This window comes from Lolium rigidum, chromosome 7 (assembly GCF_022539505.1).
Source record: "Lolium rigidum isolate FL_2022 chromosome 7, APGP_CSIRO_Lrig_0.1, whole genome shotgun sequence".
Lineage (NCBI taxonomy): Eukaryota > Viridiplantae > Streptophyta > Magnoliopsida > Poales > Poaceae > Lolium > Lolium rigidum.
In genome coordinates, this window is record NC_061514.1 from 7,735,233 (window position 1) to 7,761,794 (window position 26,562).

The following is a 26,562-nucleotide window of genomic DNA, read 5'->3' on the forward strand; positions in this document are numbered from 1 at the left end:
TCCAGATTAACATGGGACAAACTCCTCGAGGGCACCATTCGACCGGAGGGATCGACGGAGAGGAGTTGCAGTAGCTCCACCGAAAACTCCACTGATAATGAGCTCAAGAAGGACCCACGGTACCTCCAGATCCGAAGCCGAAGTAGCCAAACCGGCCAACACGCGAGCTTATTGTAGGAGTTCTGCCTGAATTACACCTCGATGCCCAGCAAGAGACCACCAAGAGAGGGAGGAGAAGGGCTCCGACGCTCGCAGACGTCACAGAAGAACTCCATGTAACGGAACCTAGCCAAGTGAATCCTTGTAGACTAGATCAGAGAAAAAACAACGCACCAGCCCAATTCGCTCGACCAGCAAGCTTATCTCCAGATCCTGCCCCATTCTTTGCCGGCCACTAGGAGGAGGGGTCGGAGACCTGTAGGCATTGTTTGCAAATCCATGGGTACTTGGCTAGGCTCCAAACCGTCATCAAGCCAAAAGCCACAAGGGCAGCCCTATAACCTAAACTACCATTACTATATACAAGGAGACCCCATGCACCTCTCTTTAGCCATCTCCGGCTGGCTTGCCGTGGGAGACTCTCAACGGGGTAGAGGAGAGAAACAGAGAATAAGAATAGGACGCGACTAGGCAGCCCCGGGGGCTGATTAGTTCGATCTAGCCCTCACCCCAAATAAGGAAAGTGTCCCCCGTCCACTTTAATCCTCATCCAAAAGAAGTAAGTTTGGTATATAGAGACTATTCGTGCATTTAATGTCAAGCGATTTTTGTTAAAAAAGTCATAACTTTCAAACCATTTATCAAAATTGCGATCCGTTTTCACTGTTGGGTCTCTCGCGACGAGATCTTCGAAACTAGATCACATTTGTATATATTTTGATGATTTTTTTTTCGAAAATCAATTCAGTTGTTGCGGAAAAGCAACTCTAGTATTATTGCGAAGCAATTTCGTACAAAGAGTTGGTTACACTATTTTTTGTATATTTTATTCCAACTTAATTTCTAAGATACTCAGTTAGCACCAACCGTCATCAACATTTGTACTCATCAACACTTGTACTGAGACATCAACTTTACTCTACTAGCCGCTAGTCATACTGCGGCATATTCTAAGGGATGCAATTTAATTTCTAAGATACTCAGTTAATAGCGTGGAAAAGCGACTTAATTATGTTCGTAGAAACAACTTATCTATGTTCTGCAAGTAACTTAAATCTACGTAAAATGAACTTAGTTAATTACTGCAAAATTAAAGTTAATAATATGAGAAAACAACTTAACTATGTTTCTAGATACAACTTATCTATGTTCTACACAACTTAAATCTACCAGGCTATCTCTTCCTCCTCCAGATTTTCAAGGATCCAAACCGTATGAATCAAAGTCAGCAAAATCCTCCAGAACAAAGAAAACTGTGCTTCCATTGGAAAATCACAAGGAATCCCACCTCTTCCACTATGCAGTTGTGCCTCACCCCTCCAACACCTCACCTCCATGGAAAATCCCCTCTATGTAAAAAACACTACCTATGATGTAGATTACTTGAAGTAGGTCTTCCAAAAATCAGAGGTAACTTCCAGGAAAACTTGGTACGATTATTTGTCCAGCAACTTAATCCTCAGACTATACGACAAAAGAGAAGTAGGATTCAGAGACCAGATGGGAGTACCAAACTGAACTTTGATGTACAACAACCTAGTTGGATCAGGGACACAACTAAGGAGACAGACCTGGGACAACAAAGGCCTATAAATTTCATAGACAGGGGATAACTTGAACCTGAATGTAGAACAACTTAGTTGTGTTGTATAGCAACTTGGTTCAGTTGTGGATACAGATGAGATGCACGTTATGGAAAATAATAGAAGAGGATAAATATTATACATGGAATCAGTATGGTAACAAAATATAGTATGAACCAGATGTGCTAGTACAAACTTAGGTGGTTGAGGTTTCCGACATAGCAAGTAGTTCACGGGTATACGGAAGCACAAGCAAAATGTCAACAATGGTTTACCGAACAGAGACACCTAGAAGTTGAACAAACACCAAAACATCTTTCTATCAATAGATTGCAGTAGTAGATGCAAGATAGAACAAAGTTTATGTTCACTTTGAACATAGTGGCATAGCTTTGATATAGGAAACAACATTTGCTTTGTTCATCATGCCGATGCCACAGCCCGGTTCTTGTTGCAACAATCTGGAAAATAACTACTTAATTACTTTAAGTATCCAACTTGAGCATGCAAGCAAAGGCAACTTAGTTATACAAGTACACAACTTATGCATGATGTTCAAGGAAATGAAACCTAGGTAGGCTGGATAGTACGAATTGAAAACATGATGAACAGATCCAATACAACTTAATAACTTTCATTGCCCAACTAAAGCATGCTTCTAAATACAACTTAATTGAACCATTATCTAACTTATGTAGGTTGTTCAAAGGAAAAAAGAAAACCTAGGTAGGCTCTGTAGTACAAACTGAAGGCATATGTACAGAAAAGCAACTTAATAACTTTTAGTAGCCAACTTAGGCATGCTTATAAATGCAGCTTAATTCAAACAATATACAATTTACATAGGTTACTCAAGGCGAGAAGAAAACCTAGGTAGGCTGTGTAGTACAAGCTGATAGCATGAGGTTCCGAAAAAAAATCAACTTCACTAAATTTAGTAGCCAACTTAGGAAAGCTTCTAAATGCAACTCAATTAGAGCAGTACCCAACCTATGTAGGTTGCTCAAAGGAAAAAAAAACCATTTAGAACAAAGGTTCTTAAAAAATCAGCAGTTAGGAATTCCCAAACATTGACACTCATTTTTATGCATGTACCTGTTGAGCAGTTTGTGGAAGAGGCACTAGAAGCTCCCTACTGCTGCGTCAGCTTCTGGTAGCCGTAGGCAGGCTCGCTTGGTATTATCTTTACTCATTGATTCTTACCAGACTTAAAGCTTGTCTGCTAGAAAGGCAATTTTTCAAGTAAGGAGGGCATTGCTTGGTTGACCAAAATTGATTGCATGGTAGGGAGCAACTTAGTTAGATGATGGAAAATAATATATTTTGATCCTAGAACCAACCTAGGAAGCCGCTAGGTAGGGGACAAGCCTGTGTGCCATCAACGCACTTGCAACCTACAAAAAGAGCATAAAAAACAGGATGAAAAAAGAGCACAACTCTACATGATCTCTACTACAACTTAGGCTAGAGCGGAAAACAACTTAGGATAGTAAGCTTTTACATCAAACCTTAGACTACATAACAAAGGGCATAACAAATGCATGATTTCCATGCTACATCTTAGGATACATGGTACATTCAACTTAGGCTAAACAGAAGACAACTTAGGCTATTGTGAAAATAACTGAAGAGGACAACTTAGGCTATAGTGAAACCAACTTGGGCTAATCTTGGCTACAACTTAGCCTACAACAAAAAGACAACTTAGGACGGAAGTACAAAACAACGGAAAAACTTTTGGAGGTGAGAATATGCAGAACTAGAGACCATCAACACCAAGGTTTTGTTATCATAAAAAAATAATGACCATAAAAAAGAAAATGAAGGTACAAAGGAAAACACACCGCTTGAACCTTCCGACGTACGCGAGGAGCCTTTACTGCTCCAGGTACATTTGGCGCAGCCATAGGATGTGCAAGTGCGCCTACATTAAATTTAGGTGCAACCACGCTACGCCCAGTGTCTGCAGCTGTTTGGTTGTCGATAACATCGATAAATGAATGCATCATCGTGGAGGTAAAACATCTCATTTACTCCAAAAGAAAAAATATTGTGTCCTCCCCTGCTGACCCACTTGTATTTGGGGTGCAGGGAGGCTCCCTCCACCTTCAGGCTCTGGTAAATGCAGGTTGTGCTTGCCGATATCGACTGCAAGTAGATGTTTGAGTGCAAAACCTAAAAATAGGTAACAACAAAATATAAATTTAGAGTTCAACATGTAAACATTTGATCATAAGTAAACTTTGAGTATGAAGTGAATCCCAACTTAGTTTAGAAACAAAGAAGATAGTGAAGCAGAACAAACCGTCATACAACTCTACATGATCTCTGGTACAACTTAGACTAGAATGGGAAAACAACTTAGGCTAGAGTGAAAACAACTGGATCAAAAAAAAATGGCGAATAAGCTTATACATCAAATCTCCGCCTGCATAACAAATGCATGATTTCCCTACTACATCTTAGGCTACATAACAAATGCAACTTAGGCTAAACTGAAGACAACTTAGGCTATAGTGAAAACAACTGAAGAACATAACTTAGGCTCTGGTGAAAACTACTTGGGCTAATCTTGGCTGCCACTTAGGTTACAGGCAAAAGACAAATAAGGCTATAGTGAAAATAAGTGAAAGCATGGATGTACAATATCATCCTTTTCATAAAAAAAACAATATCATCCTCACATATCGATGCTACCAGTAAGCACCCAGATAATAATAGCTCCATGACCAATGAAGGATAAATAGAAACGAACATCTCAAATGTTAGTGCCGGCAAAATCAGAATAACAACACATTTGGAGCATATCAAGACAACAAGAGCATAACCATGCAGTAAAAAAGCAATCGGAGGAAATGGAGGAATTCTCTACAATTAATCCATGGACAGATTTATGCCATAGGCTATAGTGAAAAAAAAACCCGGATGAACAACCATGGTGAATTAACTTGGTTGCATCAATTTTAAATAAAGGCAACTAAAATGTAGGTGACACCGTCAGATAACTCTACAAAATCTCTGCTACAACTTAGGATACAGTAATTCATGAACTTATCATTTAGATGATTACCAGTTCAGAAAAATCCTAAGAGTGTGCATATACAACTTAACTAAGGTGAGTTACCCGCAAAAAACACTAAGGTGAGTACACAACTTGCCCCTAGAAAAGCGGGGATCTACATATATCTGCTATGGGGGATCAGCTATTCCCCCTGTTTTCCCCATCTGAAAAGGTAGTCCGATTTTAACATATGAATAATCCCACTAGTGAAAAGTCACACTAATTCTATATTTGCATTGCTTACAGCTAGAGAAACAGATCAGTGGCGTGTAGTACAGTATGTATCCTCCATATAGAAATGCAAAATTAGATCCTCCACTATCGTGGTCATCGTCGTCATTATGTTAGAGAGTTTGTTATCAGGTTCCAGCATCTTCATTACAACAGTATTGTTAAATTAGTTGTGCGCATATTATTTGCCGAGAACTGGACACAGAAGATAGTGAAGCTCATCATCACTTCACACCCTTCAGCATAATTTAAAAATGTGAACACTGCTAGTCACTATTAACTTTACTGATCAGAAAGACCTATGGATTGATGGATCATTCCCTCTATCATGCTTAACTGCCTTCTCAACTTGGCTATGTGAGCCTGCACCTAGAGGAAGAAAAAAGTAAAAATATGAAATCATAGGATGTTGTTTTTCCCAATTTATATTGTGAAACATTATATGCAACATCACATAACTAAATGAGCAAAATTAAATTAAAGCTACCAGAATAAACATGCGGTTGTAGGGTCCCAACTCACAAACATTCCTAGTATGACATCACTCAGACTATGTTAGTGACACCTACTCATCTACTAGGCACTAAAAAATTGTAGTATCCGCGTACACGTTATATTAAAAATACATTTACTGACTGAAATTTCATATGAGAAAACTATCAACAAAAGGGGAATTCTAGTCTCTACATCCGCGAGCCTTACTTGTGTGGCTTGTGTCCCATAGGGAAATAATGCCTTGTATCAGCATTGCCAGCTATAGGATAAATCTCAGTTAGACAAACGCTGATAGCTATAAATCTCAACTATTGACGAGCAGCAGCCAGTTTTAAGAGTTCATCTTCTTCAGAGAAGTTTGTGAGAACCACTGTCAAATGACAACCACGCAAATTAAACCCACACAGGTACGCAGTAGGCACCCAACTCCTAGCAGCAAGCCAAGCAAGCATGCCCTCTCGCGAACCAATCACACACGCAATGAACCGGGCAAGAACAACAGTGGAGGAGGGATTGGGAAGGCCTAAAGGGGTTACCTTGATGGAGATGGGCGCTGGAAGTGGAGATGGTGGGCGTGTTCATGCCATCAAGGAAAAAGATCCGGGAGCGCAGGATACCACACCGGCGTCCATGCCGCCGCCGCGCCGGAGCTCGAGGCGGATAGGGTTAGACGAATGGGTCCGTGAAAGGACCCAATAATTGCGATGTCGCTGCAGGAGGGAGGATGGAGGTGGGATGCTCTGGCGACGCCTGGTGGAGGTGGCGGAAGCGTGGAGTAGGAGCACTAGGCGGCGCTAGGGGGAGGTGGGGTGCTCCCTGCAGCGGTTCCGCGCTTCGCCGGCGACGGGGAAGGAGGGCTGGTGCCGGTGCAGCTCGAGGTAGGGTGAGGAGGGGCTGCGCCGGCGATCTAGGGAGTAGGGAGCAGGAGGGTTGGGAGGAGACGCCGGAGGTTCGGACTATGGGGGGTGGTCGTCGGTGTGGTGCAGCACGCCGCCGTTGCAGAAACCGATGGAGAGTGATGGGGATTGAGTAGGGAGTAGGTGGGGCGGCGCACCTGTCGAAGTTGTCGGAACGGTGCGTGGCTGCTTCGGACGCATCGGATGGCTCAGAAACGAGGGCTCGGAAGAGCAAACCAGCACCCGAGCACTTATTAGCAATTAGGATAAGAATAAGAGCCCCCATCAATCCTAGTAGTGAACTGTGCAGAAGAATGATACTAGCCCGTTGAAAAGGTTTCATCAGATAAAATCAGATGCTAAACATTGGGCTCTAGCTAGGAGAAGTAGATTTCATTTTGCCCCCCCACGCTAAGGTTGTCAGATCTTTTCTTCTGTGTGTCTTTTGGTTTTCTTCCTCTCTCTTAGAGCTCCTTTAATTTGTAGGATAGTAAAAAAATCATAGGAATAGGAAAAGTATAGGATTGGAATGTCACATGGCATCGATCACATTGATGAATTGCAGCACTGCACCGTACAGTAATTATTACGGAACTTACGCATTTAGCAGGAGTAACTAGCTAATACTAGGGTAAAAATAACCCTACAATTAATGCATGACGTACGCGCAGTAAAGAACTAAATATGCATGATATGCTACAAACGCATGAACAGCACGGATATGCAGCTTATAGCTATGCTTCGATGTCGTATTTGGAGCGGAATGACTTTGCGGCGCAGTTCCTGAGGACGTACTGGTGGTACACCATGGCGACGGCGGCACCGAGGAACGGCCCGACCCAGAAGATCCACTGGTCGTCCCACGCCTTTTCGCCGTTGTACACCACGGCGGCTCCGAGGCTCCTGGCCGGGTTGATGCCGGTACCGGTGACGGGGATGGTGGCCAGATGCACCATCATTACCGCGAACCCGATGAGCAGCGGCGCCAGCACCGGGATATGCGAGTCCCTGGCCATGCGCTTCGGGTCAGTCGCCGAAAACACGGTGTACACCAGAACGGCGGTGCCCAGAGCCTCGGCCACCAGCCCTGCCGACTTGGAGAACCCTGGCGCAAGCTCGTTGGCGCCGCCGCCGTAGAGCGCGTAGTGGTGCGAGCCGTGCACAGCCCTGACAAGTGCCGCGCCGCAGATGGCGCCAAGGCACTGCGCCGCCATGTAGAGGAAAGCACGCGGCAGCGAGACCTTCCTGGACAGCAGAAGCCCAAAGGTCACGGCAGGGTTGATGTGGCCGCCGGAGATGCCGGCGGTGCAGTATACGAGGACGGCGATCATGCCGCCGAAGGCCCAGGCGATGCCTAGCACGCCGGCGCCGCTGCACGCTTCGGTGTCGGTTTGGCGCTTGTGGCCGATGACCGTGGTGACGGCGACGTAGACGAAGAGGAGCGTGGCAGTGAACTCGGCGATGACGGCGCGGTAGAGGGACCACTTGCCCAGCTCGCCGGCGTCAAACAGCGGCGTTGGGGCAGGGTCAAGGTAGTCCTTGCTGCTGATCATATCCTCCTTAACATTGTCCTCCGGGCTCAGCTTGCCCTCTGCTGCTGCCATGTCGGACGAGCTCCTCGATTTCAGCCGATGGAGGTTGAGGATCTGTAGACGATGGAGATTGGTGTGTGTCCATAACCTGGCAAAGCTGCATCTATATATAGATAGCAACCCCCCCCCCCCCCCCCCATTGCTAGCAATAATCTTGCCTTAATTAGTCTGAGTTGTAATCAAGTCGGTATTTGTGTTAGCATGGCAAGGTTGTTGTACGTGTGTCTAGTTAGTTGCCATGCATGCCACGTTGGTGAATCACTTTCCATGTTAGTCGTTGTATACGTGTGTGGGCTTCTAGTCTGGTAGTAGGCTAGTAGCCCGGTTAGGAAGTGCATATATATATGCATAAGGTTTCTATAACTCAAGTTGCATCGTGAGAAAACAGAAAAGAAACAAAGAGAAAATTGGAAGGTGTGACACACACCCCGGGGCCATATAAGTTCTGTTTCGGCGTGTGTTCGTTTTATTGATGTGATCAATATATATGTGGGAAACCCCAACACCCATATCATTAAGCATGCCCCGGCTAGCAGGCACAACCCAATAAACCGAGTATACAAGCTTCATGATTAATTCATGTTTCATTTTTCATCAAACATTAGCACAAAAAGGCCACACCTTGGGTTAAAGACGTTTTCCATCATGGTTAATTCATGTTTAATTTTTTACCATGATTAACTCATGTTTTATTTTCCATCAACTCTGATCCAAAATATAACCCGTTCAACACATTTTTTCTTACCTCAAAACGGACCCTAAGATGGTACTTTAACCATTAACTAGCAGAGTATCCCGCTCATTTGTGCAGCTAGATTGTATACTGAAGCATTTGATATTGCTTTCTCTGCTATTATGTGCTCACTCTGTTGGTTATTAGTCGACTTAAATCATTGATACATTAATTGGCATTGCTTTAGCTTTAAGAAATATTGCAAAAGATTGTGTCCAAAATGCATGTCTCAAGAACACATGTTTTGAGATGGAAACAAATAGTGTTATCAATTATATTATGCCATAATTATTATGAATACAATTCAAGACCAACCGGCGTGCAAAATCATAAGCTTTTCCCACTAATCTTTACATTTTTCTCTTCCACCCTTCATGACCTTTTGGTATCTATCGTTCCACTAACACTCGAAACTCATTCAACTTTTATACCTGAACCATGTGGTCTTAAGTTCCATTAAGCTTATCACTTCCTTACCTGTTATTCCATTGAATTGAAGTTTCTCTTATTTTCATATAACTATGTTTATCCGTTCTTTACCTATAAAAGAACATCCGGAAATCGTGTTCTTATTTCATCTAACTATATCCCCCCCCCCCCCCCCAAATAATGTTTATCCATTCTTTACGCAACAATCATGTTTTAGTGGTCAAGGTGTAACCCTATATCTTTTATATACATCTATTATTATTTGTGTTGATGTATGTCTAAACAGTTAAATCTACCGCTATAGTTAGGACCCATAAACATCAAACGGTATAATAATTTAACCTTGTGTTATCGAAAGGAACATACACATTGGGCTACATTAGCTTCTCTACTGTTTCTGGTCGAATACATACTTCTTCGACAGTTTTTTGCATCGAACACGAACTCTTCTTGCCATAATGTAGATCTATTGTGTTGAAGTATGTGAAAACAATTAAATCTAGACCACTGTAATTAGAACCCATAAAGATCCTACGATATAACAGTTTAATCATTGTGAATAGAGTTGCATCCTTTGTACATATATTTGCTAATTAGAAGGGACATTTGATTGGTAATCCATGTAGATGAAGCAATATAAATCAAAGAAATTAGATTAGATGCAACACGGGTTTCTGCTAGAAGAAAATCTAAGGGGAACTAGTAGTTCTAGCTTATGTGGATTAATGTGGTGTCCCTATTTTAAATCCGCATATATTGATTTTAGTATATAATAGATTTATGCATGTACTCCATAATAGTAATAATAATACAACTTAATTTCTAAACAAATAGTAATAATACATGTTTAGAGTATATTTTATGTGCATGATTGAACTTTTTTTTAACAATGCATGATCGAACTTGGAGATTTTTTATTGGTGAAAAGTTGCGTAAAAGACTTGAACAATTGATGGAGGTAGTACAAATTGCTTCAAATAAAAATTAATATCGTGAAATTTTGGAGATTTCAACTCCATGTAAACTTCCTTATTAACCCTTCTTCCACCTTAGTTTTTATATTAGATGATAGGCTATAGAATTTGCTAAAATTGACCACTGAGCATGCTATTACATTGACTTCCACACATTAAATCAACAATTATTACATCTAATCAATTATGAAATCACGGGTTATATGTTATTAACTCTACTCCAATACTGATTTCAATGGCAACAATCGAGTAGTGCTCAACACAAGCAGCAATTGTTATTATTATTATTATTATTATTATTATTATTATTATTATTATTATTATTATTATTATTATTATTATTGTTACTACTACTATCATCATCATCGTCGTCTCATCATCATCATCAGATAGTACTCAATATGTTACAATCATGCACCACTAGGCCTAGCACGTAAGGGAAACCCAGCCGTGCAATACACCATCACAAAAACCGAGCCGCATATGTGACATGTTGGATGGTTGCTAGTGTCCATCTCCATCTATTCTTATGGACCACGAGACAATTAGTCGGTAATCTCCATCATATATACAGTACATTTCTATTAGGTTCTCTATTATCTCCATACCAGGCAGTGGGGCTATGTATGTCATCTTCTGATGGTGTTATTCAAAGGTAGTACACTAACTAGGAAGACATTTATAGGAATGCACAATGGCTGATATGACTAAGTTTTTTTGTGTATTCCACATCACATATATATAACTAATAAAAAAAGTTATACAATATACTCCCTCCAAACCAATTTATTGGGCAGCTAATTGTTTTGGAAAAATTCCGAGAACTAGGACAATTTGGCAGTTAACACGTGAATGAATTTCAGCAAATCAACAGCCTTCCTCTCCCTTTTAAATAAGCAGCCTATGCACGCGCTAGCATGCGAACTCTTCAGCATTCTACAATTAATTGGCACAACTAATGAGTGGAAAAGGGGGGATTTAGAGATTTTTTCCCACCTATCGGCGCTTTCTCTGATCGTCAAATCTCTCCTAATAAACCCAATAAACTTGTATGGAGGGAGTACTATATTTTAGGGTTAGTTTTAAGAACTAGTGTTGGTGATCCTAAAATTTTGGGATGATTAAATTAAACTAGAAAATGCATGGCTACTACGAGATCATCTCTTAACTGCGAGAAGATAAATCACTTTTTTGGGTTTCCATCCCTTACTCAGGAATCATCCTATGTTGCATTAATGTGGTTGGAGCATAGCACACCTATTAATTATTCCTTGCAGAGTCCGTAAAGTTGTCCTTCCTGTAAATAAATCGTACTAATTAGTAAATTCTCTATAGCATGATCTCGGAATTCTCTCGCATATTTACACATCTTGATCCATTATGTATGTGGTTGTGAGGTTAACTATGGTTGCCAAGTTGGCAAGATAGTCATCACTAATATATGTAAATTCAAAATCATCATCCCATGTGGTAATCTCACATCGAGTCAAAGGATAAATAATATGAAGACCGAGTACACAAAGAAAGCTCACAACTATTATGAAAAATGTACAACCTTTATTATTAATACGGTTCAAAATAGGCCCATATAATAAATATGTTAAGAGAAACAATGCTATTCGAGAAAAATAACACAGTCTATGGCACGAGAGGACTTTTACGAAAACTAGACAACCATCAGTTTGGGATAAACACGACCATAGTCACTAGCTCCAACTCGGTACATGCTGCCATAACTCCTTCTTCTCCGGTCGTTGCATAGACCACAGACGGCGTACAAACATTCTAATGGCACCTTGATCTTATGTATATCTCCCGAAATATTTTTCGCATGTAGGATAACTTTCATATAAAACCACACAGTTTTTGCATACCCAAAGCCCCCACATGGATATGAGAAGGTAGCTTCTTATGTATACCTCGCGACCTATGAGGCAGATACAGGGGCCATCTTCGAAAAAAGGGCCATATATACCTCTCAAGAAAATTAATTTACAATAAAAAAGAAGAAGTGGCTGATGAATCAATGTGATAGCAAAGGATGTAGCTTTTACTCTCTTACCAATTAAGGTTTCAAGGTTGCACCTTGTAAAAATAACCCTCAACGTTGAAACTAAAGTAAAATCCTAACTTTATGGGAAACCTTAAGACTCCACAAACATTCATCATTCATGGGAGCCTCGGAACGTACGAAAGAAAGATAAAGTGAGTTAACCAAGAATTTTGATCTAAATTTTAATGAACTTGTCTGGACCTTGCCGACCTAACAAGTCATTCCAAGCAGCTAACCGTGGTCCAACTGGAACCCTCCTGAAACATACATTTGATGGGAAATCTCCGATGAGCTCAGCGGTTGCAGCATATCAGCCCATATATATCATATGACAAATTTTGGTTTCTACGTGGTCCAGTCCATGCATGTACGTGGTATAATGTACAAGACATGTGCATGTGATGAAATTCAATATGTAGATAAGATATTTGTACTATAATATATACATCTACACTTACTTGGAAGTAGAATAAGTACATTTAAAATTTCGGTGCCGACTAAAACAGTGTGAAGCTAGTGGACGAAAACATCTTCAGGTTAAGCTAGCTGCATGAACGTAGTAGTACAAATTAAGGACAAAAGGAGGCCTGGGCTATGCACGCACGTTCTGCAGCTGAACATGGGAGGCATAAGACGCTGGTACGTTTACTGCAGCTGAAATGAAAACACGTTACGGACTTACGGTTCACAGTCGATTTATCTACCAAAGTTTCAAAACTGTAACTGCCCGTACCTTCACCCATCAATTGCTACAGCCAGGCTATCTCGCATGCAATCGTGTGAGCTGGTTCTTTCTCCAGCGCGTCATTTTCGTCTTTCGTCTTATATATGTTGCTTAGCGTGTGGGTTCTCTATGCGACCATGCCCCGTGTGCTTAGAACGGTCACAAATGTGCGTGCCGACGAGCTAGCAAGTCGTCACACTAGTGGAAAACAGGCCTTTTGATCCGGGTGGTTAGGGCCTTTTGTCGCGGGCGGCCAGCCGCGACAAGCAAGGCGCGATAAAAGGGAGGCCTTTTATCCCGGGTCACTTACGACCCGCGACATAAGGTCCACCACGTGGCAGCCGCCGGCGCGCAGGGCACGAGCCCTTTGTCGCGGGCGGTATTACCACCCGCGACAAAAGGCCCTCTACGTGGCGCGCGCACAACGCTTACGCTTTAGGGTTTGAGGGGTGCAGCACCCCTCCCCCGCCACCGACCACTTTGTTATATCATTTTCTTCGTTCGAAAATAAAAGTTGCATATATTTGTACGCTACTAGAAATTGTACACGTTCATTCAATATATATATATATAGATCGATCAAACAAATGTTGGATGCAAAAGTCGATTCCTCTTTACATGTAGCCCTTACATATATATATACATTTAGCTCACGATCGACAAGCGGTACTAACGACCGTCTATTTGGAGGTAGAGCATCTATTTGGACTAAACAAACCTTTGTTGTTTAGTACATCTTTAATCAAAAGTCCCGCCAGTTCCTCCGCGATTCCTAGTGCGTGTTCCTTTGGTTGGAGTCTGTCCCGCATGATCTCGACCTATATACGAAAATGAGATGAGTATGACTATATCAGTCTTGATAACGAAATATTGATGATAATAAATAAAGTTGTGAACTTACGTTGAATTTATTATTGTTACGCTTCTCGATGGTTAACATGCGAATGGACTCGCAAACGTAGTATCCACATAGATTCGTCCCTTGTGGCTGCTGGGGGCACGGTACGGGAGTAAATGTTAGCTTCTCCGCCCGGGTTTCGTTCTTACGATGTCTCTTGAAAGCGGTCCAAGCCCTGCCAGGCAAAAGAATGATTGAATGAGTGGATAATTAATTGATATCTCACGAATGATAAAGCGCGGCGATGAAGGAAATTACACTTGGAGCAACTTCGCAAGTCCTGGAACCCGTCCACGCCTCTACTCGGTGGGTCTTTTACCTCAACTAGTCCCTTATCGGGTTGAATGTCTAGTAGAATCCAGTGGAAGCTGCACATGTTATGCATATACGTCGGGAATTACACTTAACATCGAGTAAGAAAAATTGAATGTGCATAAAGATCATTAAGACTCTCACTCGTAGTTGTAAGGAAACAATATTGAATCACAGAAATATTGCTCCCCCAAAAACCTTAGTAGGTTTCCCCCGTTTCTTGGGCATTAAACTTTACCGTTTGAGCATGTACTTTATCCGGGTCAATAAACCCAATATTGATAATATTATTACTTTTGCATTCACTGATCTTCGATCGCATAAGAGAACACATAAGATATAATGAGTATATATATGCAATGAAAACGAACATGAACTGAATGAAAATGAACTTATATGTAGTTAACAACTTACAAGCAATAGCAACTCATGAGAGATTTGTCGAGGGCATCTAGATTGAATAACTGCGCGAGTTCATTCATCTCAATATGGATCTCCTCCTTTCGGTAGTAATATTCCCATGGTATACTCGCCACGATGAACCTTATGTTCTCCTTGCATGCATCAAGGTACCACCGATGCAAATTCCGCATATGTGTTGGCAGTTTAAGCAGCTGCTGCGTGCCGACCAAGTCGGCCCCGTAGACAAATTTAGGAGCTATATCAGCGGTGGGTACTGCAGCATCTGCTCGCATACATCAATTCCTCCACGGTAACGTCACGGGCAGCCGCTAGCTTTGCAGGCTTCTTCCATATTGAAACCACCATGTTCCTGGTACAGCTTGGGAACATTAAGCACTTTGAGTGGTGGGATCGATTGTTTGGGCTGAGCACCGAGGAGGGAACTTCCTTTCTCTTTTTGCCTTTTGTCGTTTGCTTGGCCTTGAGGGGTGCACTTGTTGAACTTGACTTTTTCTCGGTTGCACTTCTAGGCGATGATTTGCTCGTGCCGGCAATGTCCTTCTCCTTAGCCTTTTCGGCATTCTTTGTGTCAATTACCTTCGCAAGAGTGCGTGTATAGTCATCCTTCTTCTCGTGTAAGTCATACTTTGCGATGGTGTGTTCGGAAAACTAGTAGCATATGCTATTTGCTTCTCTGTGTATGGCTCGGCGGCTGGAGGTTTTGGCTTATGAAAAAAATCATAATTGATTTTCTTAACAATGGCATCATTTTCCTCGGGGTACGATCGTAAGGACGGGGGGAGGAACCTTTGGTACTTTTGGGAGGGGCGACCTCTTGGGGACAGGACTCTTGAAACGCTTCCGGCTGGGTGCATTCCGAGTCTTTTTGGGCGGAGGCGGCGGCGGCTGGAGATGGAGATGGACTACCGATGTCGTGGTCGACGTCGTACCCACGGGGTGATGGTGGCGACATGTGATCGGTAGGAGGAGGTGATGGTGGCCTGCGATCACCTGGAGGAGGTGATGGTGACAGTGCTGGGACGACCGGTACTAGGTGCTACCCAGCTCGGCAGCTTGATATTCTTCTTTTCCCGAAGAATTATTTCTCCCGGCACCTCTCCGAGTGTAAGCCCCCATCACCTCCGGGGATATCGAGCTCCAATGTCCCCCACGATGGGACAAGCCGAATCCACCCCGACACGAGCATATCCAGCTGGAATCGGATTGCCATGCCATGTTGCCGGCTCACCTTCGAGGTCCAAATGCCGGTAAGACATAGCCGACCGCCACCTTAACGAAACCTTCTCGAACACCTCATGGAGATCACAAGGTGTTTGCTCCTTGATTCCATCGAAGGGGTCGCCGGGACCGGCATCTATCATCATCCGTGTAGGAGGGGCCTCCGAGTCGGCCACGGCTGCTTGTCTCGTCGCCGAGATATTTCGAGCGGTATTATCAGGCGGGCGCTGTCCTTTTAGTTCATTTATCTCCCGCTGCTCAGCTGCTGAAGCTCCCGCTGCTTGCTGGTCAAGTCGGCGTTGGAACTCGGCCATCTGGTCATTCCGCACCTCCAGCTGGCGTTGTTTAGCTCTCGCTCGGCTTCTATAAGTCTCCGCGTCGGCCGGAAACCCAAGCGACCACGGAACACTAGGGCCGAAGCCTCTTGTTCGTCCTCCCTTCTCGGGATTACCGAGGACAAGCGTCGGCAAGTCTTTCTCTCTATCGGGAGCAAACTTTAGTTTTCCCGCCTTTATATCTGTCGTCACTTCAATCCATTTTTGCTCGGGTACCCTAACCACGGTGTCACTTTCAACAATGTTCCCTGTCTTCATGTCATACTCACGGCCATGCGCGAGGAACCAATTTCGAGCCCTTGTGTCCCATCCTTCTCGCGTGGGTTCGGAGTGATCCCGTTCGGCTCCATCTCGGCCTCTTGTGCATCCCACTTAGGCATGGCTCTTCCGTAGCCCCCTCGCCCCGTATGATGGTGATACTTCTTCTCGCTTGCATTCTTCTTGTTTTTCGGCGATAGGTTCACAGACCTCCTCCGATTCTTTGTACCTCACAAATTCTTCCCGGTTATGCTCCTGCTTCGCTAGGTAGTTCTCGAATAATGGAGGCTTCTTGTCTTTCTTATAATTTTTCCATAACCGGTTCTTATACGCCCGGAAAAGTTCCCCCATCTTCTTAAGAGCCCATTTCTTCACTAGCTCTCGCTGCTTAGCATTCTCAGACTCCGATCCCAAATGCGGCAAAGTGAAATGTGCCATCGGGTCTACGAAAAGTGTGTCTTTGTACCTATCGGCAACCTGATTTTCGGACACATTCTTCGTCTTGTTCCATTCTCCGACGGTGATCGGGACACGATCTCTAACCACAACTCCGCACTGATTTTTGAACTTCACTCCGACATTCTCGGGTACCACCGGTTGGCCTTCCGGTGATATAGCTTCAATTGTGAAGTGGTCTTTCTTGGTCAACTTCTTTGCCGGGCCTCGTTTCTCTATCTTATCTTCGGAGGCCTAAGAGAATACATATAGAATTGCATTAATGCATCTATACTAATGCCTCAATACATATGTACATATAGAATTCCATTAATACCTCGTCATGATCGGAGCCGTCAGCTTCTCCGTCACCGGAGCCGTCGTCGGCTTCTCCGTCACCGAGCCGTCGGCTTCTCCATGACCGGAGCCGTCGGCTTCTCCATGACCGGAGCCGCGGGCTTCTCCATCACCGGAGTCGGCTCGGTCGGCTCTGTACCATCGCGGATTATGTCCGCGAATATGTCTTCCTGTTCCAAGTCCCGTTCGAATTGATCCATTGTTTCGCAAAAGAATTAAATCGATAAGTAAATGTTCAAACACAAACCAAACCCTAACCCTAATCAAACACAAACCAAACCCTAACCCTAATCGGCGACACGTGTTTGCGAGAGGAGAGAAGAGGGGAGTTGCGGCGTCGATGGTTTTCGCGAGAGGGAGAGGGGTGTCGGCTAGTGTTCGCGAGATGGAGAGGGGTGTCGGCGAGTGTTGTTCGCGAGAAGGGAGAGAAGAGGGGAGTTGCGGCGTCGATGGTTTTCGCGAGAGGGAGAGGGGTGTCGGCTAGTGTTCGCGAGATGGAGAGGGGTGTCGGCGAGTGTTGTTCGCGAGAAGGGAGAGAAGAGGTAGGTATTTATACCTAGGGCCTTTTGTCGCGGGTGGGGGCTTGACCCGCGACAAAGGGGTCTTTTGTCGCGGGTCAAGCCCCCACCCGCGACAAAAGGGGGGGTCTTTTATCGCGGGCCGTGGCTCGACCCGCGACAAAAGGGGGTGGCAGGGGGGAGGCGGCCGATCCGCGTGAAGCGCATCCAACGGCTCCGGCCGTTTGAATCCAACGGCTCGGAGCCGTTGGACGCGGATCAGGCCTGGACCGTTTTTGTTTTTCTCGTTTTTTGTTTTTCTGTTTTTCTGTTTTTCTGTTTTTTTAAATAAAAACTATTATTTCAATAACTTTTAAATGGTAACTCAAAAAGAAAAGTGTTATATATGAAAATTGATCGAGAAAAATCCAATGAACATGAATATGACATCCATAGAACTATTTGCATCTCGCATATATAAATGCTGACACGTGCCTCGCCCCGCCGACGCCGGCGTGCGACGTGTAGCCACCGCCGACACGTGGCTCACCCCGCCGACGCCGGCGTGCGACGTTTAGCCACCGCTGACACGTGCCTCGCCCCGCCGACGCCGGCGTGCGACGTGTAGCCACCGCCGACACGTGCCTCACCCCGCCGACGCCGGCGTGCGACGTGTAGCCACCGCCGACACGTGCCATGCCCCGCGTGCGCTATATAGAGCGACGAGTGCGGGCGCAACCACACGTCGCCACCGCCTCCGCTCATTCATCTCCGGGATGCCTCCATGTCGTCGAGGGCGTCCGGTTTCCGTGGCGTTCGAGTGCATCCGAGCGGTAGGTTCACCGCCGAGATACGCGCCGGTGGCTTCCGCATCACCCTCGGCACGTACAACACGCCGGAAGAGGCGGCGCGCGCTTACGACGCGGCGGCGTGGCGCTTTCGGCGGCCAGGGCACGACATGAACTTCCCGGATGTTGAATCGCTAGAGGAGGCGGAGTTCCTCGCGCCACCGCCGTGCCTCGTCACCGACGAGGACCGTCACCGGCATCGCCAAGTGCGGCGCCGGATCGCCATCGCCGAGCGCGACGAGCGGTTGATGCGCCGGTGGAGGGCGCGGTCCCCCGACGCGTTCTTTGCTAACCTTAGGGCACAACGCAGGTCCAACGGGCGCCACCGTCGGGCCGTCGCCGCCTTCGAGCTCGAGAACTCGAATACAACTTGGACCGAAAACGACCCTCGGTGGGATGACCTTTGGACGGAGACAACCTCCGACGACGAGTAGAGACTAGACTAGTAATTTATCTATTTTATTGTAATTTCAATAAAGTCGTTGTCGGTTCTATTAGTTTAAATTTAGTTTATAAAGTCGTTGTCGGTTGTTTTTGTTCAATAAAGTGGTTGACACGAAATTTATTACGATTGAACTGAAATTAAAGTACGGAGCTCAAGCTGAAAAATAAGATACATGGCCGGATTCGAATGTTGGAGCCATTCAATCATAGTCGTGCCTAGTCCTATACACGTCGCCACTTGTAGTCATCAAAGTCGCCGACGTCATCGTCGCTAGCATCGGGGTCGCGGTTGTCGAACCTCGGCGGATGACCACGCGTGGGCTGGGATTGAGGGTAGCGCAGGCGGGGGCCACGATAGGCCAGGACGCTCTGGAGAGTCTGGACATATATATAGTGGAAAAATGGCGGGAATGCGGGAAGAAAATAGGCGGGAACGAAGTGGCGCGCGAAACTTTCATCCCGGGTGGAGGCTCAAACCGCGACAAAAGACTGGGGGAGGCTTATCTAGGAGGGCCTTTTGTCACGGTTGGTGGCCGCAACCGCGACTAAAGATGTCGGCGAGGATAATAAGGATGTGTCGGTAACCTTTTGTCACGGTTGGTGGCTGCAACCGCGACTAAAGGCGTCGGCAGGATAAGGACGCGTGGGTGGACGCACCTGCTCGATGAGATAAAGCATGTAGCGCACGACAGGTCTGTCGAAGGAATAAGACAAAGTACAAGCGGTGCCGTGCCTATAAAAGGAGCATCGATACGCCTTGCCAAGCGGATCAACAAGCCAAGCACGGTTTAATCTTCATTATTACATAAATGTAGAGATTGTCTTGGGAACTATATATGAAGAATACATTATTACATCGCCATCTAGTGTTGTGATCTTCTACGCCGTAGCCATGGAGAATCTTCATCATTTAGCAAGATGCTTGGGTCAATTTTCACCGTGAAGGGCGGAATTTCTTTAAACTTATTATAATCTTCGACATGTCTGTCTTGTCATCCACTCCCACGATGTTTCTTTTCCCCGAAAGAACTATGTGGCGCTTTGGCTCCTCGATTGATGTATTCTTTTGTTGATTTCTTTTTCTTGATTTGCTAGACATGTCCTTCACGTAGAAAACTTGAGCCACCTCGCCGGCTAGGACAAAAGGCTCGTCCAGGTACGCAAGATTGTTGGGATCCATTGTTATCATACCGTACTTATCGTCAACATGTATAGCGCTGAGCTTCACCCATTTGCACCGAAACAAAGGGACCTTAAAAGTGGGACCATAGTCAAGTTCCCATATCTCCTCTATGTATCCATAATATGTGGTGGTCCGCCCATTCTCGTCTGTTGCATCGAAGCGGACACCGCTGTTTTGGTTGGTGCTCTTTTTATCTTGGTCGATCGTGTAAAATGTATTCCCATTTATCTCGTACCCTTGGAATGTACATATGTTTGAAGATGGTAACCTGGCCAACAAGTACAGCTGCTCCACCGCAGATGGGTCATTAATGAGATGTCTTTGCAACCAAGCGCCGAAGGTATTCATGTGTTGACGTGTAATCAAGGACTCGGGCTGGCCCGGGTTTATTTCTCGTAAAACATTCTTATGTTTCTCGATGTACGGAGCCACCAAGCTGGAATTGTATAGAGCTGTGTAGTGCGCTTGATTGAAAGAAATCTTGTCCCTCCACACCGTTGTTTTCCTTCCTAGTGTGCCTTTTCCGGTCAGCCTCCCCTCATACCGAGATTCGGGAACACCAATCGGCTTAAGGTCGGGAAGAAAGTCAACACAAAACTCAATGACCTCCTCGGTTCCGTAGCCCTTTGAGATACTTCCTTCCGGCCTAGCTCGGTTATGAACATATTTCTTTAAGACTCCCATGAACCTCTCGAAGGGGAACATATTGTGTAGAAATACGGGACCGAGAATTCTAATCTCTTCAACTAGGTGAACGAGGAGGTGCGTCATAATATTGAAGAAGGATGGTGGGAACAACAACTCGAAGGCGACAAGACATTGGACCACATCTTCCTGTAATCCCGACAAAGTTTCTGGATCCATTACCTTCGAGAAATTGCGTTCGGGAATGCACATATCTTCACAATGGCTAGTCGAACATTTTCCGGTAGAAGTCCCCTCAATGCAATCGGAAGCAATTGTGTCATAAGCACGTGACAGTCATGGGACTTCGGGTTACTGGAATTTTTCTCCTTCATATTTACTATCCCCTTTATATTCGACGAGAAACCAGACGGAACCTTGATACTGAATAGGGCTTCAAAAAGATCTCCTTCTCTTGTTTGGTAAGAGCATAGCTGGCGAGGCCCTACAAACTGCCCTGGATGATTGCCGTTTCGTCCTTTATGAAGTTCCTGGTCCTCCCGTGCTTCGTTGTATCTTTTGTCTTTCCATACACGCCCGGAAAACCTAGAATATTCACACAAAGATTCTTGGTCGGGTGCATCACGTCGATTGCGGAGCGGACTTCCGGGACTTTCCAATATTCTAGCTCCCGGAAAATAGATTTCTTCTTCCACATGGGCGCGTGTCCGTCATCGTCTTTCGGAACAGGTCGACTGCCTGGACCCTTTCCAAAGATAACATTTAAATCCTTGACCATGTCAAATATATCAGCACCACTACGGGGACGAGGCTTCGGACGGCGGTCCGCCTCGCCATCGAAATGCTTGCCTTTTTTCCTTAAGGGATGCTTGCGCGGAAGGAAACGACGATTGAACGGGTACACAACTTTTCCGCTTTTTCCCAAATATTTACTTTCGGTCTCATCTAAACGAGTGTGTGCATGCATTGTATCCTTTGTTCGTCCGTCCCGAAATGTTACCGAGAGCGAGGCCAATCATTGATGGTTACGAATAGCAACGCTCGTAGGTCAAATTCTTGCTCCGTGTGCTCATCCCACACACGTACACCTGGTTTGGCCCACAACTCCAAAAGTTCATCGACTAATGGTCTTAGGTACACATCAATGTCGTTGCCCGGTTGCTTTGGGCCTTGGATAAGCATCGGCATCATAATGAACTTCCGCTTCATGCACAACCAAGGAGGAAGGTTGTAGATACATAGAGTCACGGGCCGAGTGCTTGTGATTGCAGCTCTGCTCCCCAAAAGGATTCATGCCATCCGTACTTAGACCAAAGTATAAGTTCCTTGCCTCACCTGCAAAATCCGGAAACTCTCTCCCGATGTTTCTCCACTGCCGACCATCGGCGGGGTGCCTCAACATCGCGTCTTTCTTACGTTCTTCCATGTGCCATCGCAACAACTTGGCATGCTCTTTGTTTACGAACAAACGTTTCAACCGTGGTATTATTGGAGCATACCACATCACCTTCGCAGGAACCCTCTTCCTGGGTGGCTGCGCCCTCAACATCACCGGGGTCATCTTTTCCGATCTTATACCGCAATGCACCACATATCGGACATTTATTCAAATTCTCGTACTTCTCACCGCGGTAGAGGATACAGATCATTAATGCATGCATGTATCTTACTGCACATCTAATCCTAGAGGGCGAGACAAGCTTCTTTGCTTCATATGTACTTGACGGGCAATTCATTATTTCTTGGAAACAGACTTCTTTAATATTATCATCAATTTCTCAAATCCCGAGTCGGTCACACCGACCTCTGCCTTCCATTTCAGCAATTCCAATATGCTACCCAGCTTTCTATGCCCATCTTCACAACCTGGGTACAACAATTTGTGGTGGTCCTCTAACATCTTGTCAAGCGCAACCTCTCCTTATCCGTGCCACGAGTCTCTTCTTGCATCGAAATGGCCCGACGAAGATCATCATCAACGGGATCATCGATGCACATGTTCTTCACCTCCTTCTTCTTCATTGTCGTCCATTGCGGTATCAAAGCATTCGAGAGAACATAGATCGGTACTGGTCATCATTATCTTCTTCCTCATCGCCGTCTTCCATCATAACCCCTTCTTCTCCGTGCTTGGTCCAAACATTATAGCTGGACATGAATCCAAACCGAAGCGGTGGCTCTTAATGTCTCTTGAGCAAGAGTAATCCTTCTCGTTCTTACATTTTAGACATGGACAGCACATAAAACCTTGCTTCGACTTGTTGGCCTCGGCCACAAGCAAGAAAGAATTCACGCCCTCTCTGAAAGCGGGGGCACATCGGTTACCGTACATCCATGGATGACTCATCTGCATCATAAGTACAATTATATATGTATCGGATGCAATCACCTTGCTAAAATTAGTATTGTACGGACTGTGCATATATATATAGTCGAGAAAATAGTTGCTAACCTTTTAGGATCAAAAAAAGGAGAAATCTTATCAAATAAAACCAAGTGGCATCCCTCTCACAAGCATTCCATCAAACACCTCTTGTGCACATGTAGAAAAAATGAGCTAGCATACACCTCCACCTTCACCACCAAGGAAAAAATGAGGTGGGGGGGGTGGCTGGCTGCTTCTATATATATATAGGGGGGACATTTTGTCGCGGGCCGTATTACGACCCGCGACAAAAGGGTGGCCACGTCGCTCCTAACCCTTTTGTCGCGGGTCGTAGTACGGCCCGCGACTACATGCCGCGACAAAAGCCTCCGCGCGCTCCACATGGTTTCGGGGCGACGTGGCCAGGCCATTTGTCGCGGGTGCAGGCGCGCCCGCGACAAAAGGCTCCCACGGAAGCCCTGTTTTCCACTAGTGTCAACAAGGACACGATGAAGATATATTTGATGGGACCAGTGACTTGTCTAGCATATCGTCTTGCTATTCCTCGTCCAAATCAGAATTTCTAAACCATTGCTAAGAAACATCACAATCTAACACATGAGACTCTTGGACGACATGTAGAAACATCCACTCTAACTTAAGTGTGCTACACGTAAAATATATAAATTGGTGTCTTAACAGTTAGCTCAATCATTACCGGTCCCAAGCCCAAGAGCACACAAAAAATACCTGGTAAAATGTGAACCTCCTTTAGGTCTCCCAAACCGAATGTCATGTGCCGCAAGGAGATGACTAATTTCATTCCGGTCCGTTTTCTGCATTATATTAGGTTTCAAATTCATGTTACGCCACAACTTCCGTGATAATTACACTCCATCTATTAGATTTTCTAACTATCGACATGAATATCCTTTCATACTATTGAATGCACCTCCAGTTTTCATGTGGATGCGAAGTCCTGATTGTCGACAGAGAAGAGTACTATTGTGGTGACAACAAAGGGGCAATGTGAACTATACATGAGTGAAGAGGGTTCAAGAATAGTCTCTGATGCAAGGGCGCATGCAAGATATAAAATGTATAGTTTACGATCTTGTTTAGTAAAAGATTTTGATCCACGATAAATTCATCTACAATGCTCCCTCCATTATGGATTATAAAGCCAGAGGGCCAGTTTTCGCTAAGACCAAGAAAGTTCATGACTTCTACTCACTAATTATTGCATTCACCAATAGTATCACATGCATGAGAAGAGAGGGAGAAGGAGAACATGATTGTTGGTGAGAGATGACAATAAATAAGATATGCCTTATAATCCCTAACAATTTAGAAAAGCTCACTGGCCCTATAATCTCTGACTTAGGGAGTATGGAACAAAAAGGAATCCAAACTCTGTTCATGTAGACAAGGTTAACCGACCAGCACACATACTTATATCCATGTAATAAATGAAATTACCGTGTCCACATAGATGATGGAGTTTGTTGCTGTTGTTGTGCAAGCATGACTGGTTCACTTAACTATTTGCATCAAGGTAGTGTTGGTAGGATACAGGAGTATGTACTTGACATGATCACATGACATGGACACGCGATGCATGGCAACAGACAAGAGTTACGTGGGAGGGGCAGAGGCTGTGCTTGATTGCTTGTAATTAGTTGGTTCTCGCGTGAATAAACGATGAATGGGGAATATGAGAATAAGACATAGATCAACGATTATGTTGATGTGTGCATGATTTGTTTTGTATGAGATTGAGGTGTCGAAAGCACATTGAACGTTAGGCATGCACTGCACGTACGGATGGATCGATGTGCATGCATGGACCCGGCCGACTACAGAATGATTGATATATACTAGTATTATTCAGTAGAGAGAGAGAGATCTGGAGAGAGACGCGTGACTGTATGATTCTACATCATGCAGCAGTAAACAAGCAAATCATTCATGGACAAGGATTTTGTGCACATGGGAGTCAGTGCTCCCTTCACTTTTGAATTTTTGAAATTTCAGATTCTCATATTTCTCTGCTTTCAAGAATTATGAAATTAAATATGTAGATAGATGTGTATACGAGGATTGGAATCAAAAAAGTCTCATCAAAAAATACGTTATATTTTTGGAGATGCAAAAAAGACAAATTTCTGACAGTACACTGATAAAATATACGTACTATTGTACTACTATTTATAGTCAGAAATTTGTTCTTTTTGTATTTTCTAAAATACAAAGTATTTTTTAATGGGACTTTTTTGACTACACTCCTCGTGTCTAAATCTATCTACATATTTAATGCCATAATTTTTGAAAACATAAAAGAGCGAGGTTTTGAAAATTTTCAAAAATCCAAAAGTCTAAGAAGCACTTGTGCTCATGTTCACATGGTACTTTCCGATCATTCATCCTGAAATCTAGCATATACAATGAAACGCTAGCTGCAGCGTTTTGTCTCCATCCATATATATGATCTGACACCATTAATGCATACACATAATTCCAAATCAATTGAATTGGAGGTTTGTCTACATATACATTCACACCTCACACTGCGAACCAGTACGTGTACTATGGTGCCGTTGTCCCCTTGACAGATCTTTACCAGGGAACGACTGCATGTGAGTATTCGCTAACTACTGTGTATTCTATATTTTCATCTCAAACTTCAAACATACTACCAATATAAATGTTTGTAAAATAATATGATCATTTGAACCAGAGGGAAACTAAGTATGCTACACTTCAAGACAATTTACAGAAGGTCAAAGTAGTCTACAAGAAAGAATAGGCATAACTTTCTAACCATGCGTGTGATATTTTCCACAAATTTTAATTTGTAATAAAAAAATTTGGTCAAGTTCGGTGGGTTAGGATCCAAATAAGCACATTCCCATCTTTTGAATTCCTTTAAGGTATCACACTACACAGTGCATTATATTTATTGGCATAAAATTGGAGCAAAACACAATGGATCAGTTTCGCTTACTAGGTAGTTAAGATTCATGCACTAGCCAACACAATCAAGAGCTGGAACAAATGTATAGGCCAGGCAACGCACATTTACACTTCAACACCGTACCCCCCCCCCCCCCCCCCCTCCCCTCACGAGTCACATGTGAGGGTAAGAAAAAGTCAACACGTGAATAGAAGAAAAACAATCTCACGTATGACTAAGAGGCCTATACATGGATAAAGAGGGAGGGGGTTAAGCTTTATGCAGTAGCCAATGCAACAAAAAGTATGAACTGGTGAAAAAGGCTATGCAACGTTGCTAGCTGTACTATGATTGGTGATCCAGATAGATCGACGTCGGGTTAGAGTTTTCATTAGTGTTCTCCAGATTAAGGCATGGTGGCTAATTAAGGTGATTTGAAGCTGGTGGCATCCCCTAAACAA

General features: G+C 44.3%; 1 protein-coding gene across 1 annotated transcript; it reads right to left on the minus strand.

Moving 5' to 3' along the window:
* Positions 1 to 7,159: 7,159 nt before the first annotated feature.
* On the minus strand, positions 7,160 to 8,029 carry LOC124670847 (aquaporin PIP2-5-like). Its single transcript, XM_047207317.1, has one exon. It carries the CDS (start codon positions 8,027 to 8,029, stop codon positions 7,160 to 7,162), a length of 870 nt encoding a protein of 289 aa, XP_047063273.1.
* Positions 8,030 to 26,562: the final 18,533 nt, after the last annotated feature.

Excerpts from the sequence above, each read along its gene's own strand:
- LOC124670847 (XM_047207317.1), bottom strand. The coding sequence starts at position 8,029 with ATGGCAGCAGCAGAGGGCAAGCTGAGCCCGGAGGACAATGTTAAGGAG.